The 23,982-nt window shown below is 43.1% G+C and overlaps 1 protein-coding gene across 2 annotated transcripts in view; it reads right to left on the bottom strand.

The window, feature by feature from the left end:
• The window catches only part of DYNC1I1 (dynein cytoplasmic 1 intermediate chain 1), a 389,139-nt gene that overhangs the window by 280,413 nt on the left and 84,744 nt on the right, over positions 1-23,982 (bottom strand). For both annotated transcript variants that reach the window (XM_055420462.2, XM_055420463.2), the window contains one exon: positions 14,907-15,022. In XM_055420462.2, coding sequence (XP_055276437.2) covers positions 14,907-15,022 — 116 coding nt within the window. The remainder of the gene's footprint in view (positions 1-14,906; positions 15,023-23,982) is intronic.

Here is a 23,982-nt window from a genome sequence, read left to right as displayed (position 1 = left end):
ACCCCACGGACTGTAGCCCACCAGGCTCCTCTGTCCATGGAATTCTCCAGGCAAGAAAACTAGAATGAGTAGCCATGTCCTTCTCCAGGGGATCTTCTTGACCCAGGGATCAAACCCGGGTCTGCTGCACTGCAGATTCTTTACCGTCTGAGCCATGAGGGAAGCTCCATATAGCCTTAAGTGAAAGTCACTCAGTCGTGTCTGACTCTTTGCAACCCAGGCCAGAATACTGGAGTGGATAGCCTTTCCTTTCTCCAGGGGATCTTCCTAACCCAGGGATCGAACCCAGGTCTCCTGCACTGCAGACAGAGTCTTTACTATCTGAGCTATCAGGGAAGCCCCCTTAATTACCTCCTAAAAGCAGTATTTTCAAATATAGTCACACTAGGGGTTAGGGCTTCCCTGTTCCTATTTCTGACCAAATTTCCTAACTGTCAAAACCCATCTATCAAGTACCTCACATCTCTCCAACAAACTCCTTTTGTGTTTCAGTTAACCAGAGTTACGTTCTATTGTTGGCAACCATGGACCCAGGCTGGTCAGAAATTTGTATCAGAAGACGGTCCCTCAGGAAACCGGTACTGGTTATTTGTCCTAATAGGGGCTAAAAAAAACATGAAAATTCAGAGTTCAGGAATGGGAATCTGTCAGCTGTAACAAACAACTGGATAATTTTTCTTCTGTGGTGACCTTTAATGAAGTGTCCATTGAAAAGAAGGATTTAAGGGATCAAACTGTCATTGAAATTGAAGACTGTGAATAGCATGAAGAATTTAAGGATGCTAGGGTGAGGTGGCTGCTTCTAATGAGACTGGAGGGCTTAAAGACGAGATGACAGGCTTAGATCTCTATATTTTAGCTCAAGGCATAGGCCTGGGGAATTTCTCTGGTTGTAATTTTCAACATAAATGTCTGCCAAAATCCAACACAAATGTAAAATTCTGTGGGTGCCTGGAGAAAGCCCATTGAATTTCCAGCCTTACCAAGTCACTTACATGAAAGTGGCAGTACTGATCAGGAAATAATGAAACACTGAATACAGCGGAGAACACAGAGGTCTGGACGTACCCCCTCGAGCCACACTCTATACCAAGCCTTTTCTTGACGGCCAAAGAAGACCCACTTTCTCTGCATCATCATCTTCTTAGACCTTCTGACATCGTCATCTCTTAAACCAGAAAGCTGGCTTTATCTACAGACCTTGATAACCTCACCTTCAACACAAGGCATCGTGCTCGCAGGACCTGGAGAGTAAGCTGGGTTGGTACTTTCAGTACTTTGATAAGACACAAGTAGGATAGATGGTGGGCTTCCCTGGTGGCTCAGCGGTAAAGAATCCACCTGCAATGCAGGAGTTGCAGGAGACAAAGGCTGGATCCCTGGGTCGGGAGGAGCCCCTGGACGAGGGCATGGCTACCCATTCCAGTATTCCTACCTGGAGAATCCCACGGACAGAAGAACCTGGAAGGCTACAATCCAGAGGGTTGGAAAAAGTCAGACACAAGTGAAGCAACTGAGCACTCAAGCAAAGCAGGCTAAGGATGGGAGCAAAAGATTTGAAAATATAGAGACCTGCTACTTCAGGACAGTTTCTATGAGTCTAGTGGTCAAAAGCACCAATGCTTATGGCAAATATCTTCTTTCTCTAATACAAACAGTTGTCAAGCTTGGTGGGCCATTTTGGCCTTTGCAGGCAACATATCCAAAATTTGCATGCACTTTATCAATCCATTTACCGGGTGCCTCAAAAGGTTTCTACTTATAATGGCTATATTACCTGAAATTTTGTTCTACAAAATTTCTGATGATGCCCAACGTGTCTGTGGAAAAGCAGACAAAGAGCTCTAAAAGGGAATCACAAAATAGATGCCTAGATTTTAGAGGTACAGTATAGGCTCTGCATTATGTTGTTAATACTATCCTTTTGAGAGATAGGCATTAGTGTTCCTAACAAGTAGACCCAAGTAGAGATACCAGGTGACTGGAAAATAGACAATGCATTATGAACTGGAGTGGTATCTAATCCATCAGGCCACAAAGTCAGGCGGCCCCACTGTCAGCTCATCAGCAGGCGCTGTACACTGAGCTGGAAAAGCAGCCTCCATGAGCCAGCTGTCCACCCTGCCATCACTCCTGCGGCGCTCTCACTCCTCGCCCAGCCTAATGAGAAATGACCTGTGGCTAGCTGTCTGAAAACCTTTGAGTCTGGACTCTGGAAATTTCTAGGTGATAGGCTGGCAAAAGCCAGAACTGGACTGTTAACTTTAACACCTCCATTTAGGTGTAGGCCTGAAGTTTAGTGCAGAAGAAAAACCACTACAATTCCACTTGGAAAAGAGTTTTGATCAGCGTATCTCGTTGCCCACTTTAGTTGGAATACTTTAGTTAGACGGTTTGAGAAAGGGCTCTATCCAAAACTAATCCATGAGGTCACAATTAGAGGATACAAATGCAAACGATTAAGGAACGGTGGGACCTTTCAACATATACCCAGAGTGACAGAATAGTTATGTACAATCAAAAGTTACCTACTGGGGGGGATTTTCCTGTGGTCGAGTGCTTAGGAATCCACCTTCCAATGCAGGGGATGCAGGTTCGATCCCTGGTCTGGGAACTAAGATCCCACGTGCCACAGGGCAACTAAACACACACACAACTAGAGAGAAGCCTGTGTGCCATAACTAGGGAAGCCCACGGGCTGCAACAAAAATCTCACATGCTGCAACGAAAACCCGACACAGCCAAATAAATACATATATTTTTGTAAAACAGTTGTATGTGTATATACAAAATGCACTGTGTAACCAGTAAGGATCTACCATACAGCATGTGGAACACTGCTCCATACTCTGGAATGGCCTATATGGGAAAAGAAATCTATAAAACAGTGGACATATGTATATACATAACTCACTCACTTTGCTGTACACCTGATATGAATATGTCATTGTAAGTCAACTATACTTCAAAAAATTTTTTTTAAAGTTATGCACTGTGAAGCAGGCATCTAAGGTGGAATAGTTGATACATTCTACTCTAAATGCCAGTTATTCTGTGTCCACCTGCACCAGTACTTGCTTAGTGGACTCATATTTATAGCTATAAGTATGTACATCAAGGCTATACAAGGGTACAGTTGCCCTAATTCAAGATGCCTTGGCTACTGCCCAACCAGAGATCAAACAAAATTCCCAATATTGAATCATATCTCATAAGAAGAACCAGCCAGGTTGATCACATTTTTCTGTTGTGTAGTGGGGAATCAACTTGCTTTCACTAGACTAACTGCTTATTCTGGATTTTTCCCCTTACCTGGCATGCTTCTCCTAGGTTTGCTGGTGGTAGACTTAATGAAAATATTTTATACTTTAAGTTTTGGCTATCTTCTTGACAATTAGCTTCTCAGCCTGTCTTCTGAGTCTGTCTTTTCATTCATCATGTTGATTCTGTGACTTACAAATTATCCTTCTACTCAAACTCTTTTCTGCTTAAATTCAGTTCAGTTCATTCGCCCAGTTGTGTCCGACTCTTTGAGACCTCACGGACAGCAGCATGCCAGGCTTCACTGTCCATCACCAGCTCCCGGAGCTCACTCACACTCATGTCCATTGACTCGGTGATGCCATCCAACCATCTCATCCTCTGTTGTCCCCTTCTCCTCCCACCTTCAATCTTTCCCAGCATCAGGGTCTTCTTCCAGTGAGTCAGTTCTTCGCATCAGGTGGCCAAAGTATTGGAGTTTCAGCTTCAGCATCAGTCCTTCCAATGAATATTCAGGACTGATTTCCTTTAGGACAGACTGGTTGGATCTCCTTGCAGTCCAAGGAACTCTCAAGAGTCTTCTCCAACACCACAGTTCAAAAGCATCAATTCTCCAGTGCTCAACTTTCTTTATAGTCCAACTCTCACATCCATACGTGACTACTGGAAAAACCATAGCTTTTACTAGACAGACCTTTGCTGGCAAAGTAATGTCTCCGCTTTTTAATATGCTGTCTAGGTTGGTCATAGCTTTTCTTTCAAGGAGCAAGCATCTTCTAATTTCATGGCTGCATCCACCATCTGCAGTGATTTTGGAGCCCCAAAAAACAGTCTATCACTGTTTCCATTGTTTCCCCAACTATTTGCCATGAAGTGATGGGACCGGATGCCATGATCTTAGTTTTCTGAATGCTGAGTTTTAAGCCAACTTTTTCACTTTCCCCTTTCATTTTCGTCAAGAGGCTTTTTAGTTCCTCTTCACTTTCTGCCATAAGGGTGGTGTCATCTGCATATCTGAGGTTATTGATATTTCTCCTGGCAATCTTGATTCCAGCTTGTGCTTCTTCCAGCCCGGCAGTCCACATGATATACTCTGCATATAAGTTAAATAAGCAGCGTGACAATTTACAGCTTTGGCATATTCCTTTCCCAATTTGGAACCAGTCTGTTGTTCCATGTCCGGTTCTAACTGTTGCTTCCTGACCTGAATACACATTTCTCAGGAGGCAGGCAATGTGTTCTGGTATTCCCATCTCTTTCAGAATTTTCCACAGTTTATTGTGATCCACACAGTCAAAGGCTTTGGCATAGTCAATAAAGCAGAAGTAGAGGTTATCCTGGAACTCTCTTGTTTTTTTGATGATCCAGAGGATGTTGGCAATTTGATCTCTGGTTCCTCTGCCTTTCCTAAAACCAGCTTGAACATCTGGAAGTTCACGGTTCACATAATGCTGAAGCCTGGCTTGGAGAATTTTGAGCATTACTTTCCTAGCGTGTGAGATGAGTGCAATTGTGTGGTAGTTTGAACATTCTTTGGTATTGTCTTTCTTTGGGATAGGAATGAAAACTGACCTTTTCCAGTCCTGTGGCCACTGCTGAGTTTTCCAAATTTGGGTGGCATACTGAGTGTAGCACTTTCGCAGCATCATCTTTTAGGATTTGAAATAGCTCAACTGGAATTCCATCGCCTCCACTAGCTTTGTTCAGAGTGATGCTTCCTAAGGCCCACTTGACTTCACATTTCAGGATGTCTGGCTCTAGGTGAGTGATCACACCATTGTGGTTATCTGGGTCATGAAGATCTTTTTTGTACAGTTCTTCTGCTTAAATTAACCACAGTTATTTTGCATTTGAAACTATAAATTCTGGGGCACCTCCTCCCATCTCATACCCTTAGACCTACCCCTCTTTTATTTCTTCCATCATCCAGCTCATAAGGCAAACAGTTGGGGTTACCCTATGAGCTAAGTGCGGTCATCCATTCATTCCCACAGCAAATATTAGGCACTGTGCAGGCATCAGTGATACACAGAACTGATGTGTCTGGAACCAGGTTCATGAGAACCTCCGAGAAGGGATGTCTTGGAGATCAGCAAAACTGGATTTGTAAATGGACTTGGGGGAAGCAATTAGTGATCTATGATCACACATTAACTTGATATTAGGTCTATAATTTAGATATTAGCTAAATGTGCTTAGAAAATCTACCTGAACCTGTAAGCCTTGGAGTCAGGGGGGAAAAAAAAATCTCACAGCTGCCTTTGTGTTAATTTGAGCTTCTAGGTCCTCAGCTTTAGTTAAGCTTCTTATCTTCCTACTCTGAAAATTACTTCAGTTTTATGAAAAACTAAAAGGATGGAGACATCACAACTTTAAAAGGACAATGTTTTTATTTTATGCAAAATCTTTTACTTCTGAATGCCATGCATCTACAAAGCACATTAACTCTTGATAGTCTAGAGACTGTGATATGTTGATTAATTAAGTAATTCACCCACACTTAAATAAAATTCCCAAACTATCTTCCTAAAATATAACAATTTGAGACTTCCCCGGTGGGTCAGTGGATAAGAATCCACCTGCCAATGCAGGGGATATGGGTTTGATCCCTGGTCCGGGAAGATTTCATATGCATTGGGCAGCTAAAGCCTGTGTGCTACAACTACTGAAGCCCGTGTACCTAGAGCCTGTTCTCCACGAGAGAGGCCACCACAATAAGAAGCCCACTCTCCGCAACCAGAGAAAGCCCACACACAACGAAGACCTGCTGCTGCTGCTGCTGCTGCTAAGTCACTTCAGTCGTGTCCGACTCTGTGTGACCCCATAGACGGAAGCCCACCAGGCTCCCCCGTCCCTGGGATTCTCCAGGCAAGAACATTCAAGTGGGTTAGTGCAGCCAATATATAAGTCAGTTTAAAAAATAACAGTTTGCTTTTTAGTACAGTACTGTGGCCAAAATACAATCATATATTGAGCCTAAAGTACCCAGGATGCCCTAGGGCTATTTTTCTCAATGACTCTCCCCTCTCTGTAGACCTGGAGATTACAGCTGTTGTTGTTCGGTCACTACGTCCCACTCTCTGTGACCCCATGGACTGCAGCACTTCTTTCCCTGTCCTTGACCATCTATTGGAGTTTGCTCAAATTCATGTCCATTGAGTTATCCAACCATCTCATCTTCCATCAGAGGTATAGTAAATAAGACAGTGCCCACTGGCACCAAGTCTTGCTTGGCATTTAGTCTTTTTATTACACTTCTGATTTCATTTTTAGTTGTTATTTGGTGCACTTCTGTTTCTCAATGAGAGGAATATTCTGAATAAATGAGCTCATTTGACTGTTATTTGACTGAACCATCTCTGGCTCTCTCACTAGGTGCTTTTTAAAAATAAATTACCTTTTAGCATGAGGCTTCCCCTTTGGAATACCAAGACTGGCTGGCAGCTAAGCCAATGTCTATTTTAGTGTCTAATATAAACCAAGAACTAAATCATTAATGCTCTCCTGACCAGTAGATGGAAAGGTGGTTGAGAGATAGGGAAAACAATTTTAACTAGAAAAATGTGTCTATTTGATATAAATAATACCTAAAAAGTATTGTCTGAGATGTCTGTGTTCCTGAGATAGCACTCCCTCCTCCCTCCTTTCTTTTTTTTTTTGTCTTTTAAGAGTCTGGCCAAGCAGATATGAGATTAACATTGCTGAAGAAAGCTCATGTCCCAGGAGAGAATCTTTCCATTGCTCATCTTGCAGGCACTGGGCCTGGAGCCTCTGCAGCTGGTTCTGAGAGAGACTAACACTTCAGCCAAGTGTCAAGAGAGAATGAGCAGGCATACTGGAAGGAAGCAACACGTGGCAGATGCCACCATCTCTCTGGAAGCGTGTCGGTTCTTCTCTAAAAAACAGAAGCTAAAAATAAGATGGGAGTGTGGCACCTTCACTAGGGAGCTTTAACTTGCATCCAGATGCCACCATGGCTTGTCACGGAACACACGGTGGTTCTTTAAATAGTAAGTTCAGAGAAGGCGTGTTAAGGGCCAGGAAACTGGGATCCAGTTGGAAGTCAAGGTTATGATACCATGTCCGGTCTTCTCCCAAGTCACCTCCAGGTGTTTCAGGACTAGCTTCAGTTAGGGAATAAGAACTGTCTGATTGCAAACTTTAGGTTCCAAATAAGTATTTCCACTTAGATTCTCTGGAAGATGTCTTTATTTTTCAACTTTGTATCAAAGAGTTATGTTCTTGGGACCACCAACATGTAGGAGGACTCAGAATTCAACACTCTGCAGTTTAGAACTCAAATCTTTTTCTAAAAAATCATTTAACTTTTAATTTTGTATTGAAGTACAGTTAATTAACAATGTTGTGATAGTTGTTTTGGGTGAACAGCAAAGGGACTCAGCCATACATACACATATATCCATTCTCCCCCAAACTCCCCTCCCGTCCAGGCTACCACGTAACATTGAGCCGAGTTACCTGTGCGATACAGTGGGAAGAACTCAAATCTTAATTCTGATCTCTCATTACTTCATGAAGAAGGACAGGGAGCAGCAGAAGCGTAGATAACTAACAAAGAGGCCAAACGTGGTCTTCAGTAGTCCTTTGGGCAACTTGAAGACAGGGTACAAGGACTGAATATCCTAGCATCTAAATTACTGACCATGTGGATCACAATAAGCTGTGGAAAATTCTGAGAGAGATGGGAAAACCAGACCCAGTTACCTGCCTCCTGAGAAAACTGTACACAGGTCAAGAAGCAATAGTTAGAACTGGACATGGAACAACAGACTGGTTCCAAATTGGGAAAGTACGTCAAGGTTGTATATTGTCACCCTGCTTGTTTAACTTGTATGCAGAGCACATCATGAGAAATGCCGGGCTGGGTGAAGCTCAAGCTGGAATAAAGACTGACAGTAGAAACACCAACAACTTCAGATGCGCAGATGACACCACCCTCATGGCAGAAAGCCATGGGGAACTAAAGAGCCTCTTGATGAAGGTGAAAGAGGAGGGTGAAAAGCCTGGCTTAAAACTCAGTATTCAAAAAAATACTGAGATCATGGCATCCAGTCCCATCACTTCATGGCAAACAGATGGAGAAAAAATGGAAACAAAGGCAGGTTTTATTTTCTTGGGCTTCAAAATCACTGCAGATGGTGACTGCAGCCATGAAATTTAAAAGATGCTTGCTCCTTGGAAGAAAAGAATGACAAACCTAGTCAGTGTATTGAAAAGCAGAGACATCACTTTGCCGACAAAGGTCCAAACAGTCAAAGCTATGGTTTATCCAGCAGTCATGTACAGATCTAAGACTGGACCATAAAGAAGGCTGGGCACTGAAGAATTGATGCTTTTGAACTGTGGTGCTGGAGAAGACTTTTGAGAGTCCCTTGGACTGCAAAGGAGATCCAACCAGTCCATCCTAAAGGAAATCAGTCCTGAATATTCATTCGAAGAACTGATGCTGAAGCTCCAATACTTGGGCCACCTGACGCGAACAGCCAACTCATTGGAAAAGATCCTGAAGCTGGGAAAGATTGAAGGCAAAAGGAGAAGGAGGCGGCAGAAGATGAAATGGTCAGATGGCATCACCGACTCACTGATTTTGAACAAACTCCGAGAGATGGTGAAGGACAGGGAAGCCTGCGTGCTGCAGTCCATGGGGTCACAAAGAGTTGTACATGACTTAGTGACTGAACAACAAACTACAGACCATGAAGGGAGAACCCAGAGGGGTTCCTACAGCTGCCTCTAATGTGACAGGACGAGGCTTACTTGAGGACTTACCCGGCTGTGAGTACAACTTTGATCCCGTCCAGTCATCTAACATTTTCTTGGATATGGCTGAACTCACAGAAAGGAGGAGCATCTACAAAGTCATCATGAACCTGGAGGAGTTCTCCACAAGTCAGGGAGGTCTCCTCTCCCCAGGCCCTCTGCCTGGCCACAGTGAAGTGGAAATCAGGCTGGCTGCGGGTCGCAGAGCCCCACCTCCACCATGATGGACCACGGTAGACCTGAGCTGTCCAGTTCAGGAGCCACTAGCCCCCTGCGGCTACTGACCAGTGAGGTATGGTTAAAGCAACTGAAAAATGGCATTTTATAATTTAACTTTAAAGTTAAACATTTGATCCCATTATTAAACAGCTTCCAAATGTGTTTGGAACAACAGTGGCATAGGAATCTACTTTTTCAACTGTAAATTTTATGAAAGCTTTATTACAGTTCAAGTACTTCCAAGGAAAAGTTAGTGTTTGAATTGGGATATGCTGTGTCAAATACAAACCAGATTCTGAAGATTTAATATAGAAAAGAATGTATAATATCTCATTGATAATTTTTATATTGATTACATGTTAGAATAATAATTTTTTAACATACTAGGTTAAACAAAGCATTATTAAAATGCATAACGGTTCATTATGTTTTTATTGTGCAGTGGCTGGACTAGTTTATCCTGGGAAAATATCTCTATACTTGAAGCATCTATATTGAGTATGTGCCAGAGAGGATGGGAAGCCAAGTTAGCAATTACCCTCAAACAGCCAAGAAAATACTTTATAAAAGTACAGAGATGAAACAAGAGCCTTCCTCAGCCACCTTCCTACACACCCGTTCCAAATTCAAAGTACTTTAAACAGCATCTCTACACAGTAAAAACTTGACGACTGCTTTGCTCTGTCCTGAGCCAAGACAGGCTGCCTTGGTGGTTTTCTTCTTCAGGTCTCACAACTACGTCATGCTTACAGCAGTAATACCTGCAGCAGCCTGGGGAATGAAATGGAAGCCTGGTGGAAACAGAACACTGAACTCCCCTCCTTGCGCAATTGTACTCTCATGACTTTTCCTTATAACCCCCCAGAACCAGTGCAGCCGTAATGCATGCATCATACTCCAATCTCCCCAGAATAGAATGAGCATTTTCCCGTCTTTCTTATTCCTCTAGAATTATCTCATCCTTCATTTCTTCCACTGATACCTGTTGAGCCCTTTGTGCCAAGCACTGAATTGGGCATGGAGGTAAAGAACACACACCTTCTCAATGTCCATCAACAGAGGAATGCATAAAGAAGATATATATATAAAATAGAATATTACTCAGCCATAAAAAGAACAAAATAACGCCATTTGCAGCAACATGGACAGACCTAGAGATGACCACACTAAACAAGGTAAGTCAGATAAAGAAAGACAAACATCATATGATACTGCTCAAATGTGGAATCTGAAAAAAAAGGGTACAAATGAAGTTATCTACAAAACAGAAATAAAGTAACAGATGTAAAAAATAAACTGATGGTTACCGAAGTTAAGGGAGGTGAGGGATAAACTAGAAAATTGGGATTGACTACTTCTACTGCCATTTATGAGGGCTTCACAGTCCTGATCCAATTACCTACCAAAGCCCTCACCTCCAAATACCATGACACTGGGATTAGGGTTTCAACACATGAATTTAGGGGAACACAGTTTTAGTCCATGGCAGCTGTTAAGACTTCTATCCTTTTCCTTTACAGTTGAGGATTCTGAAGCTCAAAAATTCTAACAACTTGCCAAAAGTCACAAAAGATATAAATAGTAAGGCCAGAAAAAAAAAACACAGGAATCCTAGTCATGGAGCCCATTCATCTTCACCATGTTCAGTTCAGTTCAGTTCAATTCTTTTTAGGTATTCATGTCTGTTTTATGACAAATAAAGAAAACATGGTAAGATGATGAAAGAAAACAGAAAAAGGAAAAGGAAAGGCATTTATTGATACATATTCAAGGATTAAGAAAAGAAGAAAGTGGTGCTGGAGAAGACTCTTGAGAGTCCCTCGTACTGCAAGGGGATCCAACCAGTCCATTCTGGAGGAGATCAATCCTGGGTGTTCATTGGAAGGACTGATGCTAAGGCTGAAACTCCAATACTTTGGCCACCTCATGCGACAAGTTGACTCACTGGAAAAGACTCTGATGCTGGAAGGGATTGGGGGCAGGAGGAGAAGGGGACGACAGACAATGAGATGGCTGGATGGCATCACTGACTCGATGGACATGAGTTTGAGTGAACTCCGGGAGTTGGTGATGGACAGGGAGGCCTGGCGTGCTGTGATTCATGGGGTCGCGGAGAGTCGGACACGACTGAGCGACTGAACTGAACTGAACTGACTGACTGCTAATATATACAAACTAGACAACCAATGACATACACCTTGCCTTCAAGAAGATCGAACCTAAAAGGAAGATATTTAAGTAATAAAAAAGTATATTTTAAAATAAATTAAATAATGGCTTGATAAGGGGAAGACAGACTATGCTCAACGTATAAGAAGAGATGTCAACCAGAAGTAGAATTACTGGAGAGCTGGCCCTGTTTGTGGTCCAAAAGGAAAGCAAACAGGAAAGATGGCATTCAAGGCATGGAGACAGTATGCACAGGCCGTGTGGAGGCCTGAGGCTCCATGATGCCTTGGAAAATGCAAGCGGTTTGGTCTCTCTTGGATATGTGAAAGGAGGCATGAGAAGGAAATTAAGGGAGAGGAGGTGGCCAATACAGGGCCACTAAGTTCCCATTTATAAGATACAATAAAGAGAAAAGGGAGATCAAAGAACTCTTCAAACAATCAACAGGTTATGTAAGTTTCCACCTCCTCCCTCCAGATTGGCTTACATTTTCCCAGCAAGTTAAGAAGTTCTCCTTCTCCTGGGGGTCACTACAGAACTTGGCATTTCTGAGATGTCTGGTCTCATTCGTGTCATTCAAAGCATCTGTCGGGTGCCTAGGATGGGCCAGTCACTTTTACCACTGTAATAAAGACACAGAAGACTGGCATTCTAAGTAACGTCAATACCTCGCGGACAATCACGAGAGAGGTTAATATTAATAACACAAAGCAGCTGTAGTTTGGAAGGGAACCTTTTTTTTCCCCTTTCTTATTACCTGGGAATAAAAAGCATGTGTCTAAAATGTTCTGGAGACAGAGATATCCTGCTCCCCAAATCACTATTTCCTATTCTCAGCTTTCTTCCTCTGCAACTAATGACCTAAGCAGGGAGGGAAGATCTAAACTTGTATTGAAAAACCAGTGTTCATGCAGACAACATTCCTAAATCTTTCTGCTTTAAATCATTCTCTGGACTGTTTCTCATAACAGGTCATTAGGATCACAAATTAAGAGAATGGTCATTATAGTATATAGTGGCGAAAAGAGGCTTAAGCCTGGGCAAGTCCACAGTACCTTCCCTTCCATTTTAAAGAGTTAAATGAGAACACGTCAAAAACTGAATCCCTGAGAACTCCATTAGATGCAGAATAGATCAACACTCTGAGATCACTGGTTTAAATGTTGCTAAATTTTCCATAGTCACATAATGACTTAAAAAATAATCAGCATTCCTTCATACACCATGGGCAGTAATGAGCTAAAATGGATCTTATGGGCACCACAGCTTTAAGTATTTTATCCATCCAAGAGCCTCACTAGGTCATAAAACTCAGCAGTTCATTGTTTCCTGACCCTGAACGGCTGCAGTCGCCATGAAAACAGTGCCATGGCCCGAGCTCCCAAACTGGAAGCCAACTCAAACCAGCCACGTGTAAGAGCCTCCTATTCTGCCTGTTGGCTCCCTTCACACTGCAGGTGAAAGGGGGTCGTGGGGCACCCCTGTCAGCCAGGGGCTGGACCACTCAGGTAGCCAGAGAATCATCTGAGGTGAGAGGACCATTGCTGAAGTCAAATCCAAAGTTCTGCCCATCTAAACCTGTCGGGGATTGCTTCACTGTCTACAGGGACGGTAGCTCACTGTGAGCTTAAATCTACATTGTGGAATTTGAACCATCGAAATGCCCATCACCATAAAAAAGCTCTATGAGCCTTGTTAACAAAACAGAAAGAACTTCTGCCAAGAGCAGAGGGAAAAATTCTTTCTTTCTGCTGCTTGGACCACAGCATAATGAGGGGTCCCAAGCCCTCTCTGCAGTCATAAAATGGAAAGCCCTTTGATGCGTTCCAGTTTAAAAGTTTAGAGTTGATGCCTTTTCATCCTTAATTTATCTTCCCTTGTAAATATTTATGTACCATTTCCAATATCTAAAGTCTACACATTTCCAAAAAACAATTCACTCCTTCTCCAATTTCAATTTTAGAACTTTATGTTATGGGTCAAATTTGGGACTAAATAAACATACCTCAGGCTTTTTCTGCAAATACCACTGGCAGCAAATTAGCTCAAACAAATATTTTGGTTGGGTGGTGAGGTTGTTTTTAATGATCTTGCTGATTTGCCTGGAGGCCCAGGGATAGACTGGGTGAACTCCCAAAAGCTTTTCCAACTTTGTATTTTCTGCCACGTTAATGTACAGTTCTTAGGTTCGCTGAAAGAGTTGGTTTAACATTTCACCACCAGAGGGTGCTACTTGTTAGCTTCTAAAATGCATTTCATAATCACACCTGAAAAATGGAGGCCCTTCAGCCAAAGAATCCTCACCACACCAGCTGGCATTACCCAAGACGGGTTTTCAGAAGGCCTGTGGTGCAGGCAGCCCTCTCCTTCAAGGAACCCAATTTCACTTGTCTATTAATGGTATGGGTTGAAAACCAAAACTGGAAAGCTCTGTAACTTGCACAAACCAAGTGCACGGACTGACACATGATGCAAACCAAGCAGGCAATGCAAACCATTTTTCATTTTCATGGCTTTTGTATTTACTACACAACAACAATGAACTCAGAATGCTAACATCCTCTCTACTGCACCAGACAATAAAATAGCAAAAGAGAATTTGCTCAGTTATGACAACAGTGCTACCCTCTATCAATGCAACCTTCACTTACCCTATTTTAAGTGTACACATTTCCTGCTTCTGCTTTGGAGCAATTTAGCTTCGCAGTCATTATTCACTTCTAAGATGCATTTCATTGATTACCTTCAACTTCTCTTCTCAGTGTATTTTTACGATGTACTGGGATTTGCATGTACTTTTTCCACTTGATACTTTCGGGAATGCACAAAGGAGGCAAGGAGTTCAATTCCCATTCCCCTCCACAGAACTCGCATGGAAAGTATTTAAATTGTGGCAAGAAATTCTCAGTGTGTTGCCATCTGAGTTGGCAAAGCAAGTCAGGGGTCAGCGAAGTATTTCAGAAAAGCGCCAGATTACAGTCAAGACTTTAGGCCACGTGGGTCATAAGGGCTCACCTCTACCACACAGCAAGAAAGTGGTCATTTAGATACACGGCACTGGGCATGGCTGGATTCCCAAACACTTTACCTCAAGGAGCGGGTGTGGTTTATAGTTTGCTGACACCTGTAAATGATGAGTCTAACGTACACACACTCTTACCAATAAAATTCAGAGAAGTTTCTATTACATTTTTCCTTGGAGATGTTCCCTGTCCTCACATAGTGTTGACAAAGTGTGACTTTACTAAGTGACCCATTTGAAAGTTCATGATCCCCCTGGAGGAGTATCACTGGGTTTCCTCTCCATCATTTCCAAAACCAGAGCCCAAAGAGACTTCAGCTTTTGTTGTATCATTATATTTGTGTTCTGCGAAGATGTCTGTCTTATGGTAAGATACAAGATCAACAAGAAGGATGGGGCTCCCTGGCCATCTCCCCAGAGATCACATGGAAAGTAATCAAAAGACACCACTCACCTTCAGACTGATGGGTGGCCAGAGGAGTCTGGGTCTCCTTGGAGTAGGACACTACCTCCCTGGGCAGGAAATCCACTTGGGTAATCTTCGACACGCCCAGCTTATGCAGTCTCCGTCTGGAAGGAACGAAATACAAACATTTAGAGACGGAAGGCATGCCTCGCAGAAGATCTATCAGGAATAAAACAAATGTCTAAAATAAACCCCAAACATCCACAGCTTCTCAGTGCAAGGAGGAGCGTCATGAAGTAGAGCTGGGCCTGGCCTGGGAGTCTAGACACTTGGTTGTGGCCACTTTCCCCCTGTGTTGCTGGGTGGTGTTAGGTGCGCCCTCAGACTGACTCTCAGCTTTTCTATCTGCAAAACTGGATCTTCTCCACTTCAAACGAGGCCCTCCTTCCATTCTAAGCAAATGATTTTTCTCGATTAAAGGAAATTTTCATTTGTAATACAGTGTTCTAGTCTCTTAGGCAAGAGGGACAAAGGAAAACGAACGCTTCTCAAATCTGAAGGGAAAACAGAGGCTGCTGAGTGGAGAAAACGTTCTCTACAATAGTAATGAGAGGATGATGTTCCAAGGGGGCACATAACCTCTCCCGTTTCTACAGAAAAGAAACTGATGCAGGGCAGCGCGTGGGTTTGTTCAAAGGTGCGCTGACACAGCACCGACGAGTGAAAAGGGTACTGGGCTAAGAATGATCAAGTTCCAGTTTAGAACTGCCAAATGAGCTGTGAGCATGTGACAAATCCTTTCTGAATACTTAGGGAGCACGTCAAGTGTTCTCAGATGTCCTTCACATCCGTTATGTCAGCTGTCTTCACGACCCTTCTATGAAGCGTCTGGGCATATTATCACCATCTCCATTTTATAGATGAGGAAAGTGACAGTCAGGAGGAGACACCAAACATAAGGGACTCATAAATGGCAGAACCAGGGCGAAAATGACGTTGGTCTGAGCCCTGGTCCAGTGCTTTTGCCACCGAGTCAAACTCCTACCTGAGGTTCTTAATGGTCAGTTCTGAGTTACCCCTCAAATCCAAAGTGCCTCCTGTGTCTCCCAGGAAACATCTACTCATGGGGGCAGTAGTCTCGTGGTTAAGCACACAGACTAGCCCACCACTTGACAGTTATGTGTGTGAGCTTGCAGAAGCTACCCACTCTGTCCATGCCTCAGTCCCCTCATCTGTAAAATGGACGCATCACCATCACTTAGCACTAAGATTATTACAGATAACGTGTGTGTGCCACACGCATACAATGCACATGCCACATACGTATTATATACACACATGTAACAGTTTACACACACACTTTAAACTAGTTTCTGAAACATTATTTTAATATATAGATTTAGTGTCAGGATTGGACATGTTTTACTATATTGCTTTCACATTTCCAGGAGATAGAGCCTATGTGTGTTTCTCCGATAGAGAAAGAAAGGCTACATAACCATTAAGCCAAAAATCCATATTCCCCAGCTTTCTAGAATCAACAGCAGCACACCTTATTCGTATTATTTTTTGAATTATTACTAGCAATGGTACAGATTCACTGCATTTTTTCAGTAGATAGCAATAATAAACTGAAAGAAAATGCATACCATAGCTAGGAATTTCCATGTGCAATTTCCCAAGCACTCTAGGAAACAAAAATTTCTTCTTTTTTATAAATTACTAAAATAATTGAGGTGAAACCTTAGATGAGCACAGAATAGACACAAATAAAGGCTAGTTTAGAGAAAAAGCCCCACTGGTTGTCTTTGCAGCCCCACTAAGCACGACTGTGGCCCCACTAAGCTCCACACAGGCCTCGGCCATGTGGCCTCACTCACTGGGATGTCTGGACCACATAGTGTGCGAGGGGGTGAGGCTGGGGATCCAGCACTCCCTGGCAACCTTCTCACACAGAACACACAAAATATACTAGAAACAAAATTACCAAGCAAGGTAAAAGGCTTGAGGTTTCAGAGTAAGAAATTCAGGTATTATTTTAAATCCTCCTTGGGTCAGAGAAGTGTGCTTTTCTTCCTGAAATGGGTCTTTCTTGAAGCATCTGAAGAAGAAAACATGACTAGACACCCCAGGACTGCTTGAGGCAAAGCCCCTCCTGCTTTTTAAGAGCCTAGAGCATCTTTCTGAGGCCCCCAAGAAGTCCATCTTCATCTCAGGCAAAGAGATGGAAAGGAAACATGGGTGGCAGTGTACCCCCACCGCTCTGAATTGGGGTCCCACCTGGTTTGGAGAGGTCACCCCAGGGTTCAGACTTCCACGGGCATCTGTGAGGCCCAAAGGTCCCCACAAAATTCAAGAGGAGACACTTATACCTGCAGCCAGGATTTCCAGCGCACCTTGCTAATAAGATGCAAGCAAAAGCTGTAGGCCTGCCTTGTCGGGTGACCAGCCATAGGCTCTGGACAAGAAGCTGATCTTCAATTTGATAATCTGCCATGGATTATCTGCAGTATATCATAATTGTTAAGTCATGTGCTCAGATAGAAACTGGGTTCAAATCCTCACTTTGTCACTTACCAGCCAAATGGTGTATAAAAGCTCTGGACAAGTGACAAACCCCTGTAAGGCTCATGTTTTTCAACTATAAAATGGGTACATGTCATTGAATGACTGTGAAGATTAAATGAAATTAGTATTTGTAAAGTACTTAATTCAGTGCCTGGCACCTACATAGTAGGTGGTTTTACTTTTATTTTTCTGACTGATAATAATATGCTTTCTATTTCAAAAAACAGAATGCAGATGTATGAATGCTCTAAGTTGATTTTCTAAAATAGAAGATTTGCAGATTATCTCTGACAGTAAAACGTAAGCTTCACACTCTTTCATTTCTTTTCATGGGTACTTGGGTAGGTCTTGGCTACTTGAGAGAGTCCACTTGGTTTTCTTCTAACTAAAAGTATCATTACCGTGAAAATTCTGTTTTCAAAACAGCTTTAAGTGGTATAAGTACCACACAACTGTTCCCAGCTCTAACCATTCCTGAACATCTGGCCAGAAGGTGGCACCCTTCCGAGTTAAAGACCTTCCCTTTAGGAGTGTTCTTCAACTGTGTCCCCACCTCTGGGTCTCTCCTGGGCCACCTTAGTGTCCGTATGTCTCAGCTGATGCAAAAGCCACCTGTGCATACAACCCTGTGCTAGAGACTTTCAACTTCCCTAAAATACTTCTACAATTCCATCCTCTGACAAAATTATCATATAACTATGTCTACAAGATGAAATATATAGTATTTTCCTTAAAATTACATATACAGTGTATTGTATTTCTTACTTTTGTTCAAAGTCTTACCAGCCCCTAATTCTTTTATTCCTGGGTGCAAATTAAACTACTCAGCAAAGCGGGGTCGGGGGGACCACACTGTAGAATTAATGCTACTATAATTTCTTGCCTTCTAATTAGGCTCTAAATTGCATGTGGGCTCTGGGAGACCTTTGCTGCTGTCCCTCCACCCCTTCTGCAAAGCTCATGCCCTTGCTACTGCCCCCCACACTTCCACCAGAGCCCTGCTGCCTGTCAGTACCTTCTTTTCATGTCTGACTTGACTGCAGACTTTCTTATTTATCCCCTGGCTAACTTATCTCACTGCCCAGGAGCTTAGGCCAGTGTCAGGTACAGAGCTGGCACGGAATAAATGTTTGAGGAAGAAAGAAAGAAGAAGAGAATAGAAAGAGGAGAAGGAAGGCATGATGAAAAAGGGAAACTGAGAATTCAATCAGCTACGCTGTGGTGGACATGGCATTCTTATTAAGTTATAGGGTCCAGCAGCCTGGGTTTCAGTCGCCGCACCACCCCTGCCGGTGATCACGATTCTGACTAAAGGCTGAGCAGCACTGATTCAGAAATATTAGAGTGGAGACCCAGAGGCTTCGTTGTTTCCAGATTCCCTTGGGCCTCTCCATCTGAAAGGATGAGGCCTCAGCCCCACAGAGCAGGGATGGGATCTCCGGACCAAGCTTGTCAAGTGCTCTGAGACAGGCAAAGGTGAGCAAAGATGAGTCAGGGGGCAGGAGGATGAGTGTCAGACAAAGGAGGCTGCAGCACGTGAAACATGAAGGGCCCGATTGAGGGAGGAGCCAGTGGGCCTCTGGCCAGACCCCTGGCATTTGTCAAGTGAAGTAAAACTCAAGCTTTGTCCTCATGCAGACACTCCAAGGTCAAAGCTAGTGGTCCAAGCTGAGTTCTGCTAAAGCAAAGAGATAAGGGGTCCATTCCTGAGGTCAAGGAAGACTTCCCTGTCTGCACACAGGAAGAAAGTCTTCTTGGGGGTGAGAAAGGGAGGGGGCCCCACCCCATAATAAGTGTGGACATGCACCCGCAGGCCTCTGCAGTGGGATCCATCTTAGCAAAAAGTTGTGTATGCATCTTGGGGAGGATCCATGGACCAGTGAGGTGTGAAGAAAGAAACAGGATAACTGGCCAGAGGTAAGCAAAGACCCAGAAGGGCTGTCCTGCATGAGTGATTCATGTCACCTCTGGGCTGCACTCCTCACCCAGGATGCCCTGCTCCTCTGGGTGTGTGGTTGGCCTAGTGTCTGACTGCGCTCCTCCTCATTAGAGAAGAGGCCCACACCCTTTCCCTTGAGCCTGCATCTCTGCCCTGCTTCTGAGTTAGATAAACTGTTTGCCTGTGTGCTCTCCCACACTCTGTGCTGTGTCTCTAATAATAAACTTTGCACCTGCTTTTAGTTTTTGCCCCCTTGAAACATTCTTGCTTTCAAACAGGGCCAAGAGCCAGGGCCACTTAGCTTCCAGCTTCTAGCCCCTGGTGGTTTAGTGGCTAGGATTCTTGGTTTCCATCCAGGTTGTGCTGTGTTCTGCTGTGCTGAGATGCTCAGTTGTGTTCAGTTCTTTCCAACCCCATGGACTGAAGTCCACCAGGCTCCTCTGTCCATGGGGATTCTCCAGGCAAGAATCCTGGAGTGGGTCGCCATGCCCTCCTCCAGGTGATCTTCCCAACTCAGGGACTGAACCCAGGTCTCCCACATTGCAGGCAGATTCTTTACCATCTGAGCCACCAGGGAAGCCCTTCATCCAGGTTACCCAGGTTTAATTCCTGGGCAGGGAACTAAAAGATCTTTCTTCATGACCACTCACTGCTCTCCCTCTACGATCAACACAAAGGTCTATACTAGATCTAAAACTAAAATGTCAGGCAGGGGATCCCAGAGATGCTGGGCAATGAAACCACAGATCCCTTACTCACTGACCTGTCCCGGTCCTAAAGTGACATGGGGCCCACATCTCCCTGGGCGAGGGCTGAACTCCCTCACTGCAAACCCTGGAAACTTCCTCTCCACCTGGTCCTGTCGACTTGGCTGAGCAAGCTGGTTGAGCAAAACCATACTGCACCAGAGTTGAAATGTTTCTTCAGAAAATAAAAATCGGGTCTTGATAAAGCATAAAAATGGAAACTACTTGAAGTTTGAGAAGATTATCTGCCAGGGCTCAGGGTGCTAAAATTTCCAGTCCACCACTAGCAGAGTTTGACCCACACAGGTTTGTCCATTTGCCCTCAGGTGGCTCAATGGTAAAGAATCTGCCTACAATGCAGAAGATGTGGGTTCAATCCCTGGGTCAGGAAGATCCCCTGGAAGAGGAAACAGCAACCCACTCCAGTGTTCTTGCCTGGAAAATTCCATGGACAGTGGAACCCAATGGCCTACAGCCTATAGGGTCGCAAAGAGCTGGACATGCCTGAACATGCGTGCTTGCTTCTCTTAGACATTATGCATCACCAGAGGAAAATGACTCCCTTGCCTAAACCACTGTCCCCATTTCCCTTTCTGGTTCACTTGTCTTGTCTTTGCCTATCCACCCACCATAAGGGTAGCATGACTTTCCTGGCTACTTGCAAAGTTTCAATATCCAAGGACGATGAAGCCCAAAGTGTGACTTCATCAGGGTCTACGATGTCTCCTAAAGTAGAAGAAAGTTGGAGTTATGCAGACTTACTCCTACATAAAAGGATGAGAAACATGCACATCACTATAAACTCTGTGGCTCTTTTCCCATTTCAAACATGAATTAAAGAGAAACCTTACTGATATTTTAAAATGCAGTTAGTACTTTAAACATTACTTTTAATAGTACAGAAAAGAAATACTTGCAAAGCACAGAGTTATCTACCAAAGTGGGATACCTTGGTTTTGTCCCTGTTTTTAAAAAGGCCTATATTCCTTTCAAAGCCATGAAAAAGAGAACTTCAGCTTCTGAAGTCACTGCATCTGTGACCTGAAAATATGGAGGCAGTTGTGTTGTGCTAAAAGTGTGGAGTGCTAAAAAAAAAAAAAAATTAGGTTTCCAAGAAACTATTGTCGAGGTGCCTATAAGAATTAAGTAGGAAAATTATTTTGACATGACACAGATGTGGGTGGTGGGGGCTGGTTTGGGATGGCATGGATCAAAAAGCACAGCTCTTTGATCAGAGAATTAAGATCAAGGCTGTCGTAATTTTTTTATTGAAATAAAATTTACATACTATAAATATCCCCTTTAAAGTATACAATTGAGTGGTTTTAGCATATTCAGAAACTTATATAACCCCACATGTGTACTTGCATAGACTTTTCCTTACCTCCAAAAGAAATCTTGTATTCACTGAAATATAGGAATCTCCCCTCCTCCAACCCCTGGAAACCACTAATCTACTTCTGTTTACTTTCATATAAATGGAATGTTACAGTATGTGCCCTTTTGTGTCTCACTTCTTTCACTTAGATTAATGTAGATCAAACCAGTCAGTCCTACAGGAAATGAACCCTGAATATTCACTGCAAGGACTGATGATGAAGCTCCAATACTGTGGCCACCTGAAGCAGAGAGCTGACTCACTGGAAAAGACTGATGCTGGGGAAGACTGAGGGGAGGAGGAGAGGAGGGTGACAGAGGATATGGCATCACTGATTCAATGGGCATGAGTCTGAGCAAACTCCAGGAGACAGGGAAAGACAGGGAAGCCTGGCATGCTGCAGTCCATGAGGTCACAGAGAGTCAATGGAACGATAACAACGTTATCACGTGTATCAGAATGTCATTCCTTTTTATTTATAAGCAACATCCCATTGTATGGATACACCACATTCATTTTAATCCACTCATCAGTTGGTGGACATTTGGGTTGTTTCCATTTCTATTATTAATTATGCTGCTATGAACATTTGTGTACAAGTTTTTGTGTAAGTGTATGGTTTCAATTCCCTTGAAAATGAATTCTCTTTGAATTGGTATGTATATGGAATTGTATGTATATGTATATGGTATATATGGAATTGCTATGTTATATGATAATTCCAAAGAGTCAAACACAACTGAGCGACTAACACTTTCACTTATAGTAATTCTATGCCTAAATTGCCGAAGAACTGCCAAACTGTTTTCCAAAGTGGTTATACATTTTACATTCTCATTCGCAGTATACAAGATTCCAATTTCTCTATATCCCTGTCAACCATGATTATTATTATCTTTTTCATTATAGCCATCCTAGTTTGTGTGAGGGAGTATCTCACTAGAATTTTTATTTTAATTTCCCTGATGGATAATGATGTTCAGCATCATTTCATGTGCTTATTGACCATCTATATGTCTTCTTTCAAGAAATGCCTATTTAAATTCTTATCCCGTTTTAAAACTGGGTTGTCTTTTCATTGTGGAGTTGCAAAAGATTTTTATATATTCTGGATATTGCTTAAACTATTGCACAACTGCACTCATCTCACACACTAATAAAGTAATGCTCAAAATTCTCCAAGCCAGGCTTCAGCAATACGTGAACCATGAACTTCCAGATGTTCAAGCTGGATTTAGAAAAGGCAGAGGAATCAGAGATCAAATTGTCAACATTCGTTGGATCATAGAAAAAGCAAGAAAATTCCAGAAAAACATCTACTTCTGCTTTATTGACTATGCCAAAGCCTTTGACTGTATGGACCACAACAAACTCTGGAAAATTCTTCAAGAGATAGGAGTATCAGACCACCTGACCTGCCTCCTGTATGCAGGTCAGGAAGCAACAGTTAGTTGCTAGTTAGTTGTTGTTAGAACTACAACAGTTAGGTTCAACATGGAACAACAGACAGGTTCCAAATTGGGAAAGCAGTACATCAAGGCTGTATATTGTCACCCTGCTTATTTAACTTATATGCAGAGTACATCATGAGGAACACTGGACTGGATGAAGCACAAGCTGGAATCAAGATTGCCAGGAGAAATATCAATAATCTCAGATACGCAGATGACACCACTCTTATGGCAGAAAGTGAAGAGGAACTAAACAGCCTTTTGATGAAAGTGAAGGAGGAAAGTGAAAAGGTTGGGTTAAAACTCAACATTCAGAAAACGAAGATCATGGCATCTGGTTCCATCACTTCATGGAAAATAGATGGGGAAACAGTGGAAACAGAGACAGACTTTATTTTTGGGGGCTCCAAAATCACTGCAGATGGTGGCTGCAGCCATGAAATTAAAAGATGCTTGCTCCTTGGAAGAAAAGTTATGACTAACCTAGACAGCATATTAAAAAGCAGAGACATGACTTTGCCAACAAAGTACCATCTAATCAAAGCTATGGTTTTTCCAGTAGTCATGTATGGATGTGCGAGCTGGACTGTAAAGAAGGCTGAGCACCAAAGAATTGATGCTTTTGAACTGTGGTGTTGGAGAAGACTCTTGAGAGTACCTTGGACAGCAAGGAGATCCAACCAGTCCATCCTAAAGGAAATCAGTCCTGAATATTCATTGGAAGGACTGATGTTGAAGCTGAAACTCCAATAGTTTGGCCACCTGATATGAAGAACAGACTCATTTGAAAAGACCCTGATGCTGGGAAAGTTTGCAGGTGGGAGAAGCAGACGACAGAGGATGAGATGGTTGGATGGCATCACCAACTCAATGGACATGAGTTTGAGTAAACTCTGGGAGTTGGTGATGGCCAGGGAAGCCTGGAGTGCTGCAGTCCATGGGGTCACAAAGCCAGATACAACTGAGCGACTGAACTCAACTGTATGCCCTGTTGCTCAGTCATGACCAATCTTTTGTGACCCCATGGACTGTAGCTTGTCAG

The sequence above is a fragment of the Moschus berezovskii genome, chromosome 3 (genome assembly GCF_049115385.1).
Source record: "Moschus berezovskii isolate FMDL1 chromosome 3, NW_MosBer_1.0, whole genome shotgun sequence".
NCBI lineage: Eukaryota > Metazoa > Chordata > Mammalia > Artiodactyla > Moschidae > Moschus > Moschus berezovskii.
The sequence above is the reverse complement of the archived record's forward strand: the minus strand, read 5'-3'. Positions and strand labels throughout refer to the sequence as shown.